Source organism: Acanthisitta chloris, unplaced genomic scaffold, assembly GCF_000695815.1.
Source record: "Acanthisitta chloris isolate BGI_N310 unplaced genomic scaffold, ASM69581v1 scaffold21923, whole genome shotgun sequence".
In the NCBI taxonomy this organism is placed as follows: domain Eukaryota; kingdom Metazoa; phylum Chordata; class Aves; order Passeriformes; family Acanthisittidae; genus Acanthisitta; species Acanthisitta chloris.
Genome location: NW_008664562.1, coordinates 1 through 10635, shown reverse-complemented (window position 1 = coordinate 10635; position 10635 = coordinate 1). Strand labels below are relative to the sequence as shown.

Below are 10635 nucleotides of genomic sequence, written 5' to 3'. Positions count from 1 at the left end.
TCTCCAGGCTGAACAGCCCCAACTTCCTCAGCCTGTCCTCATAGGGGAGATGCTCCAATCCTCTTATCAGCTTCATGGCCTCCTCTGGACTTGCTCTAACAGTTCCATGTCCTTCTTACGTTGAGGACACCTAGATCTTGTGCCTGCTTGTGTTTCTAAATTTTAGGGCCTGCTTTGCTTCACTAATGTGAGCTCAATCCTTTCATATATGAGAGAAACAAAGGAAGTTGAGTTACAAGGTAACTGCAGGAGCTGACCCAAGCACTTTGATACACTGCAGAGGCAAAGCATTACTGAATTAAAGATATTAAGTACTGTTTTGCTGAAGAAAGAATGCAGCTGTTTCCAGTGTCAGGAGAAAACTCTGGCATGCATTAATGGTTGTTAGTAACATATATTTACACTTCCAGAAATAGCAACTTTTGGGTTAGTCAGCAAGCAAGTGTTGGTCTTGTTTTAAAAAACCCAAACAAACAAAACCAACAAAAACCAACAAAATTTGAGTCTCTAACAAGATAGGTGTTCTGTCTGGTTTGCCACTGATACAGGCCTCTCTTTATAACTAAACTATTTTTGTCTTAGATGTTTGAGCAGAATCTTCAGGTGGCTGCTCAGATAAATGAAGATTTGAAAACAAAGGTACTCATTCTATGTCTTCAGCAAATGAATTCATTTCTAACCAGGTAACATAATGTTTAAAATATAAATGCTTTGTTCTACCTCAGTCTCTCTTTGTTCTCAAAATTCCAATTTTTAATTTTCCTTCAGATGTTTCTTTATTGCTTTGCCTTCCTCTTATCACATCCAGGCCAGGCAGGCTTTGCTTCCCTTTCCTTTTCTTGCTTTCCTTTTCTCTTCTGCAGTTTAACTGCAGAAGTTCTGTGCTGCTAACAGGCACTTTCAGTTCCTCTCTGCAAATGGCTCTAATTTTTGGAGTCAGTTCCACTTTCTTTTATATCTCAAATTTATATCTCTCTCTTAAGGAAGACAGAAAATACTTCCTTGGCTGGAATCTGCCTTGAGCAGAGACTAGACATCACATGAGCAACAAGTCCTTTATAAAACAGTTCTAAATACTTGACAGGCCCTTGTGGAGCATTTAGTCCTACATGTGTACTTACGTTAATACCATTCCTTGTGTATGTTACAGGTACAAAGATGAAGCACAGTTGTATAAAGAAGAACATCTTAAAAATCGTCAGTATCCTCAGTGCTATGTTCAGTACATGATTGCAGTCATCAACAACTGTCAAACCTTTAAGTGAGTCTGCATGTTCTTGCAGTATTGTGAGAAAAATAGCTATTGATGGTTCATTTGTAATACTGCCTTTTCCAGGACCACCTTTTCTTTTGTATGCGAAGAGGGTTTTAGTTAAGATAGTTTAGCTGACTAAACAAAGACAACAGTTTTAAAGATGTTACTGTTTTAAGAAGTAGATATTGTGGTTGCTTTTGCCTTTGGCAAGCCAAGCCATTGCTCCTCACCGTTGAAAAAACACTTGTAATTCCAAGAATTTCATTGCCAAAGAAAAATTTATCTTCAACTTGCAGAATTTGAAAAATCCATTTCAGTTAGTTTGTCCAGGGCCTGCCATCTTCTCTTACATTGAATCTCTCACAGTTCACCTTCAAGCAGTGTGATCAAGGTGAACTGAACTGGAGGAAAGTAAAGGTAGACCTTCTGTTAGAATATCAGAACATGGCTCATGTTTCAGTGTTCAGTAATCCAGCCCTCTCTTCATCTGTACCTGCTGCCATTCTCATGTCCACAAATCAGCAGCAGTTTGTCACCAGCATACTCTGTTCAGGCTGAAATCATGTTGGAGAGTAAATTAAGGCCTCCAAAGCAAGCAGCAGGCATTGTTTCCCCTTGTAGACATAATTGTGTGCTATGTCTCTTTGTCTATGCCGTCCAAAAATTTACTAGCAATGCAATTGTGGTTCAGTGGATGATGAAAAGCTTTTTTTTTTCTTTGTTAGAGAATCTATAATCAGTCTGAAAAGAAAATACTTGAAAATTGAAATGGAGGACACGTTGTCAATCAGTCATGCAAACATGGATGCAACTTTAGACGTCATTGCCAAAGAAGGATGCTCTAGCCTGCTAGATGAAGTCTTCATGGATTTAGAGGTTAGACCTTTTTTCCTCAAAAAAACCCACAAGTATTATTTTAAAAGGAAAAATAACTCAGGAAGGAAGTAGTTGTGGAGCCTTTTGATTGCTAAACATAAAATATGTGGTGTGCAAGCAAAATGCCAGTAAATGTCAGTATTGTTCTTCACTGGTGTAGTTTGCATGTAGCACACTGGAAAGTTGCTTAATTATGTTTCATAGGATGTCTTCAGGCAGGTGCTTTATATATAGTTAATATTTTTTAGCAGATTGTACTTAGGCTTATACTTATGTTGTTGAGTTTTAAGAATTATTTGGGAAACTCCTGCTGATACAAAGTTGTCATCACAGGTACAGTTCACCTATAATTGATATATTTAATTGACTCTATGGGTAGGCCCTTTCTGACTGATGGATTTCCCTTGTTTAGGAATTCTAGCTTCTTGTATAGAATCAGTTAGGGGAAAAGAAATTATTACTAAAAAGAAATTGGGAGGGAGGGAGGGAAATAGCAGGAAATGGCAAAGAAAGATGCTCTGGGACGTGTTAGATTTGTAATCAAATTTTGAACTAGTATAAACACCTTGAATGGCTCACATGAGGAAAGATGTGGAAGCAGTGTAATTTAGAAATGTGTGATGCTTAATGTTGTCTCCCATATGATAAAACTGTCAAAAATGTGATCTGTCTGTTGTTTGTTACCTTCTCAGCCACATCTCAATGAGCTGATGACGAAGAAGTGGTTGATGGGGTCTAATGCAGTGGGGACAATCTGTGTCACTGTAGAGGATTATTTCAATGACTTTGCAAGAATAAAAAAGCCTTATAAAAAGGTAGGCGTAAAATATTCTATTATACTTCACTAATATACTCTGAACATCGTGTGGATTTGGAATTTCTGAGTGGAATTCAGCATTGGAATACAGAAATTGGAATTGAGTCATCACCAGAAATGAAAAAATGTTCATTATCATATTGCAAAAGTCTGAATCTGCTGTGGGTTTTTACATCTTTTTTTGCTATATAATATTGTCAAAGATAGATCTAAGTTGCAGGATTTAGTCCAGAATATGTATTGGCACGTTACTAGATATTCTTACCAGCTTGTACTTTTCCATCTTGTAGTTTGTAGTCAGATAAAATTAGCTCTTCTGAAACCGCTTTTGCTGTCCTGTAGTTACTTTTTCTTTTTAATAAATGCACATCCTGTAATTCCTAGTTTTAATATATACAATAAAGCATAGTCAATATGGTCCCATAAGGTTAACAAATGTATAGCTATTTTAAAGTGCTGTTACAGCAGTATAATGTGCTAGGTTAGGTTGTGGGTTTGTTTTTTGGGTTTTTTTCCTTCCCTGTGATCTGTCAAAAGCTATCTGGATTCATCTATTGTCCTGTAATTCAGTAAAGGATTGAAACAAATAGAGTAATATGATTGATTAAAGTCAGGTTTGTGTAGTTAAGGCAGCATGTGTTAAATGATTCACACAATCTCCAAATGGGTAAGGCTGGGAGGGACCACAGTGAGTTATCTGGTCTATTCCCTCTGCTCAAGCAGAGCCATACAGGCACGTGGCACAGAGTTGCATCCAGACAGCTCTTGAATATGTCCAGTGAGGGAAAAATCCATGACTTCTCTGGGCAATCTGTTCCAGTGTGCAGTGATTCACACACCAAAGAAGTTCTTCCTCATATTCAGGTGGAACTTTCTGTGCAGGGAAGATTCCCTAAGACTTAGGAAGCTATTTGAAGCTAACAGGATCAGGATTTAAGTGAGGTCTTTGAAGAAACCCTTACTAAGTAGAAGTGCTTAAAAGGCAGTCTCCAAATCATATCCTTCTTCTTTCTTACCTTAATTCTTAAAGTGATAGAGGGAACTGCTCAGAGTTCCTCTGATGACCTCTTAACCTTCAGCATTTGCAGATCCTAGAGGCCTTAGTATGTAAGTGGATAATATGCATTTTTCAGTCCAGAAAAAGTGAACAGAATAGGTTAGATCGGTCCCAGAATTACTCCATAGCTATGGGACAGCTTTGTTTTCCAGATTTAGTTTGTTACTGTGAGGTATTAGTGCTTGGCATGGGTTTCTAAGTGTTAGTACCAATATCTGCAGTCCCATGTGTTTCATCATGTAGCATTTATTGCCACCTGGTGGGGAAAAAGATAGCAAACAGGTTTTTTGGCATTCCTCGTACCTGCTATTCCTGTCTCCCAGCACAAAAAACATCTCCCACACAAGGCGCTGTATGTTCTAGCACTGGATGGGACACACTCTTGTTTCCCTGGTTTGTGGTGGGATTTTTTTTCTGGTTTTAAAGTATTCTTGGATTAGCCTGTTTTTAAAATACAAGTGTTAAAAGCCACATGAACAAAGCACTTGCAAGAAGGCTGTAGCCCAGTGGGAAAGACTGTTCTGGGAACAGAGGGGCTCTGAATCTAATAGTCACTCTGCTTTGCTGTTTCCTGTGTGCAAAGTGGATGCCCTACCATTGCACTGTTGGCTCTTCTTGAGTGTTCTCACTTGTAGTAGAGCTGTTCTTCACTTACTTTTCAGTGGGATGGGGCACGCACACATCAGTCTCCCACAGTCTGTTCTGTGCAGTTCATTTTCCTCTCTGTAATTAGCATCAGTTCCACCAATGCAAGGAAAGCCATCCCTGAGCAACCAGTGAACTCTGGTATTTCTGCACAGTCTTGAGAGCAGAGCTTGAAACTGCATTTTCTGTATCCTGGATGAGGACTGTGATTTCCAGTACTTTGCAATCAGTTTTTTTCTCCCCTTTTTTTTTTTCCCCTTTTCTCTTTGTCCTGAAACCTTCGTTGAAACTAAAGCTACATATATATTACTAATAAAACGTGATAAAAAGTTTGTGACTACCTGTTACGCTTTTTCTTAATCATAAGTAACTTTGCCACCATGCTAAGGGAAGAAAAACCACCTAAGGACTTATGGGACTTAAGGACTCTCTTTACATTACTGTTGAAAAACAAAACAAAACAAAAAAACCATGTGAAGGTTTTGAGTTATGTTTTTTATTTCCAAACCTCAGCTTTACTCTTGCACCAGTACCAGATGCTTCACCTAGGCACCAGTAGCTATTTCCTATAAAAAGACAAGTATAGAGCAGCAAATCAGTCAGGGAGGATCTGAGAAAGTGGTTGCTGCTGGTTCCCCAGGCTTCTTACCAGACTTGACCCAAAGCACAGATAATGTGGGCAAGATTTGCAGTGCTTCATGCAATGTACTGTAGTTATCAGCAGAAGCCTCTGTGGTGGCTGGTCATGCCTTGACTGGAGATCCAAAGAGCAAGGCTGCAAGGCCAGGCACAGGTCTGTTCTAAAGACGGTCCAAAGTATTTCTTGTTTGTTCTTCTGTCCTTGGTGCTCCTCAGAAATAATTCAGAAATATCATTAGAGATAATTTGGGTTTGTCATTTCTGTCTTGTAATTGGCACATTGTTAGGGAAGGACAGATTTTCATTTCTGTTAACATTGTGAAAATCTAAAGCCAAAGTCTGTAGTATGAACAAAAACTGTATACTGGTGATGAAGTGCAAATACACAGTTCAAAGCCTGGTAATTCGTCACAGCCTAAAAATAATTGCTACATTTGCAGGTACCACTGACACAACCCACCACCTTCTTCTTTTCTTTCAGACAATGACTCTTGAGGCCCATCGGAGAGTGGTTGTGGAATACATCAGAGCAATCATGTTAAAACGTATATCATTCAAGAATGCAGAAGAGAGGAAAGAGGGTGCAGAAAGAATGATCAAAGAAGCAGAGCAGTTCAGATTTTTGTTCAAGAAGCTTGCAGCTGTAAGTGTATGCTCTGGGTAATGTTGTTAACCTGGTGATTTAGAATAAACCACACGTTTACTGCTTGGGGAAGATGGCTAGAGTTGGATCTCCATGTTTCCAAAATGTTGGGTGATTTGTGAATATCAAGGGTGCCAGCTGAGGGTTCTGAACACACAGGCCTGCTGCTAATATTCCTGAGCACCAGTTTCTGCTGCTTTGTGTTTATACAGCTCTCTGCAGCTGAGTAATTGAATGGCTTCACAGAGATAGGTACCCTAAATTCACAGTAGTAAATGAAAAAACAGACACCCCAAAACAGAATAATAAAAACAATTTGGCTTTGCTTGTCCTGACTAGAAGAAAGGGTGATAGGGCATCGAACAGATGCAGTTACTTATTATCTAATGAGCATGCCGTGCGTTCATTGAGTTCAACAAGACAAGTACACTGACCACATTTATGTGCACTAGAAATGGAAAAGACAGGTCAGAAAAGGTATTTGAGAGCCAATGTACAAGATAGGCATAAAGTGTATAACTGCATAAAGGAACAGGAATTTGCGGGAGAGCTCCTAGGTAGGGCCAACAGATGGCAACATGCAAAAAGAGTGCACAGAAAGATAAAGCCTGAAAAATTGGCAGAGTTCATCTCTGCTTGTGGTGGAAGATGTTGGGGCAACTCCTGCATCAGAGCCCTTCAGTATGTGGGATTCTGTGTAAGATCTGTTTCAGATTATAGCATTGATAGAAAAGATTATGGAATAAACGTATTAACAATACCAGATTGGCAGGCCCAGATGACCTGGAACTAAGGGTACTTTAAATAGTCCAGAGATTAAACAGATACACTTCAGTTGATCAGTTGTTGAAAGCTGCCTTGGTGGCCAGACGGCTAGAAGGAATCTCATAAGGTGCCAGTTTTTAAGTAATGTTTCAGGAGAGGTCTAGCTTCCATATCTGTTTTTCCTAATGTTTATGCTGGTAAATTACCCAAAGCTAAAGACTAGAACTTATCACCATGTGGATAAATACAACATATTGTTTGTAAGACATGAATTTCTTTACTAATACTCTGAGGGTAGATCTCTGGATGAAGAGCAGGGAAAGGGGGAAGAGGCTTATGGTGACAATTCACAAATACTTTGTTTTCTTGATGTCTGAAAATTCATCTCTTTGGGAAATTCAAGAGCATTGTCAGACAAAATACTAATTAAAGGATGGATTGTAGATGTTGGGGAGTATTGGTTTTGCTTTGGGGATTTTTTAAATTATGTTTTTACTTTTCATTAGATGTTGGGGAGTATTGGTTTTGCTTTAGGGATTTTTTTTTAATTACGTTTTTACTTTTCATCTTGCAGGGCTCAGGAGAGGGCACTGAAGGACTCTGTGACATCATTGAAGCCATTGCAGAGGTTATCAAGCTAACTGATCCTTCACTGCTCTATCTGGAAGTTTCCACTTTAGTCAGTAAATATCCAGATATCAGGTAATTCTCTCAAATTTAAGATAGTTTGGTAGATAACATCATAGTTTCATTGTAGTCTTGGGCAAATTTTAAGACAGTGTGAAAATGTCTTCATATTTTAGAATGTAACCACTGCTTTGTGAAAAATAATGCTGCTGTAAAATGTATGTGAGCTGCACTAGGAGTTATATGTGCTTAAGTACTCAGTGGTCCAGCAGAGGAATAATGAAATTGCTTCGTTTCTATGTTTTTGGAGGATAAAATAGGGTTTAGAGTCCTAAAAGCAGCCAAACCAGTGCTTTATATTGAACTGGAGAAGGCAGTTCTGAGTGACTAGAGATCTGATTAAGAATTAAAGTAAACAAACTGAGGGAGAAGATTGCCAGCTAAGTGCTGTTTCTGAGTAAATCTTGCTTGTGCAGTTTCCTAATGCCAGTTTTACCATTTTCCTTTGGCAGGGATGACCATATTGCAGCTTTGCTGACAGTGAGAGGCGATGCCAGCAGAGATATGAAGCAGACTATCATTGAGACTTTGGATCAAGGTCCAAGCCAACCCAATCCAAACTATGTGCCAATTTTTAAAGAAATTACAGTTCCTACCCTAACTGTGCCAAAACTCCTTAAGTAACTGACAACTCTGTGTTTGTGTGTCATTACTGCTCTGGGATCAACAAGTTTGAAATATTTGAGGGCAGATTTGGCGATGCTATTTCAAGTGAAGTTCAATACACATTGATACTTGCTAGGCATGTTACTTTCTAAAGACTTGGATGTGAGGAAATGTAGTAAGATTTCTGAAAGAAGATGGATTAAAAGTCGTGTTTGAAGAATGAAGCTTTTAATGGCATGTGGGGGGTTTTACTGACCCATTTGTTACAGCTGTTTTTGCTGTCAGCAGATACATTTTTCTCATGGAATATGTTTGCACGGTGCACTGTGATGCTGTATGAAGGTATTTGTACCAAACCCAACAGAGCTGTATTAGTGCTGGATATACTAACACACATTGCTTCCAATACCTAAGCAGGCTCCCTTAGAACTGTCTTTATATGGCATCGCATTGAGTGTCAATGTTCTCAGTCTGCTTTCACATTCTATTTTGTGTATGTACTTACTTTGGTGTAAAATAGTTTATTGCAGAAAACTTAATTATGGAATCAGTTCCCTGACTTAAGGGACTGAATGAAATTGCTACAGTGCAATTTGATTATAGGTTGAATAAATAAATAAAGACACAAGGTACAATTTTATTTTTTTTCCATTGATTCACTAAAAACAGCACATAAAGCACCACCAGTTCAATAAAAATGTTAAATCGTTGCTACCTTGAGCCATTGATTCTTTGTCATTATGTAGACGTAAATTTGGTTCTTTGTTTGAAGTGTGAATAAACTTTGGGTTTAATAGTTTTCTGAAAACACAAGATACTGGGGTTTATTTCCACAGTATTTTCAGATTGCTCTGTTCTAGTTATAAAATAGGACTAGAAAATCAATGCGTCCTTCTTCAAGTAATTCTGAATCCATAAAGACATTAGCTGTTAGTACCTGCACAGAGTTGTCCAAGATAAGTAAAGGAAGACACGAGCCTGCATTGTTCTAAGTGATGTTCTGAAGTTTCTGTATGTAACTCCTTTGGCCTGTGACCACCCAGACCTTTTGCCATTCTGGCTCTGCCTCCTCCTTACCCCAGAAGGGATCAGCAAGCACAGTCAGCAGTTTGGACAAAGGATAGGACAGGGTCTGGCTTTTTTCATTGACAGAAGGAGCCTGTCCCAGAGCATAACATTGGAATGTCTGTGCCTTAAGGGTTTTAGTGAGGTCTGGAGGCACTCCAGGTCCTGTGGGACTGTACACTGTTGCTAGAAATTGCAGGTGTAGGGGGAGGGGAATTAGGCTGACTTTGGGAGGTTTGTGTTCATCCCTCAGTAAAGAATTCAGTTAAAAATTATTAGAGTGATACTACTTTGGCTTGTACTCAATTTCAACCCTGTACCTGAAATTCCTGCCCTGCATGCTTTTGATCTTCACTTTGTCTACAACAGTCAGTTCATTGGGCTTTGTCTCCCTATACCCCCTTCCTACTCTGCAGCAGTAATCTCTGCAGAGGTATCACTTGGATGTGGGACCACTCAGTGGATAAAGAAGTGGCTGGATGATCACAAGCAAAGAGTTGTGGTCAGTGGCTCATTGTCCATGTGGAGACCAGTGACAAGTGGTGTCCCTCGGGGGTCGGTGCTGGGGCCGATGCTGTTCAAAATCTTTGTCAGTGACATGGACAGTGGGATGAGTGCACCTCCAGCAAGTTCACTGACAACACCAAGCTATGTGGGTCAGTTGACATGCTGGAGGGAAGGGATGTGCCATCCAGAGGGACCTGGACACCCTTGAGAGGTGGAACAATGCAAACCTTGTGAAATTCAATAAAATGGAAGTGCAAGGTCCTACATCTGGGCCGTGGCAATCCTAGGCACAGCTACAGGTTGGGTGGGGAAGTAATTAAACCCAGCAGTGAGGAGAAGGACTTGTGGGGAATGGTAGATGAGAAGCTCACCATGAGCTGGCAGTATGTGCTAGCAGCCCAGCAAGACAATCTAATCCTGGGCTGCACCCAAACGAGTGTGGGCAGCAGGTCAAAGGAGGTGATTCTCCTCCTCTACTCTGCTCTCATGAGACCCCACCTGGAGTACTGCTTACAGTTCTGGTGTCCTCAATGTAAGAAGGACATAGAACTGTTGGAGCAAGTCCAGAGGAGGCCACGAGGCTAAGAGGACTGGAGCATCTCTATGAGGACAGGCTGAGGAAGTTGGGGATGTTTGGCCCGGAGAAGGTTGCACTGAGACCTCATAGCAACCTTCCAGCACCTGAAAGGGCTACAGGGATGCCAGAGAGGGACACTTTGTTAGGGGCTGCAGTGATAGAACAAGGGGCAATGTGTACAATTTGAAGGAGGGGACATTTAGGTTAAATATCGGAAGAAATTCTTTGCTCTGAGGGTGGTGAGTCATTGGCATACACTGCCCAAAGAAGTTGTGTCTACCCTGGAAGTGTTCAAGGCCAGGCTAGACGAGGCCTTGAGCACCCTGTTATGGTGGGAGGTGTCCGTGGCCACTGCAGGGGGTTGGACTAGACGATCTCTAAGCTCCATTCCAACCCCTGCAGTTCTATGACTCTGTGTTAAATCTGCCCTGTTTCCCCTCCAGGGACAAGCCACCTCCGCTGAGTGTGGACCCGGGGCCAGGGGTCGCTCGCGGGG

At 40.5% G+C, this 10635-nt stretch overlaps 1 protein-coding gene across 1 annotated transcript in view; it reads left to right on the top strand.

Annotated features, from left to right (window-relative positions):
• The window catches only part of EXOC3 (exocyst complex component 3), a 24011-nt gene extending 15570 nt beyond the window's left edge, over window positions 1-8441 (top strand). Inside the window, exons 6-12 of the mRNA XM_009071422.1 lie at window positions 583-683; window positions 1151-1261; window positions 1981-2131; window positions 2824-2946; window positions 5771-5932; window positions 7272-7399; window positions 7837-8441. Of these exons, the coding sequence (XP_009069670.1) occupies window positions 583-683; window positions 1151-1261; window positions 1981-2131; window positions 2824-2946; window positions 5771-5932; window positions 7272-7399; window positions 7837-8008 (948 nt within the window). The 3' untranslated portion in view covers window positions 8009-8441. The remainder of the gene's footprint in view (window positions 1-582; window positions 684-1150; window positions 1262-1980; window positions 2132-2823; window positions 2947-5770; window positions 5933-7271; window positions 7400-7836) is intronic.
• Window positions 8442-10635: the final 2194 nt, after the last annotated feature.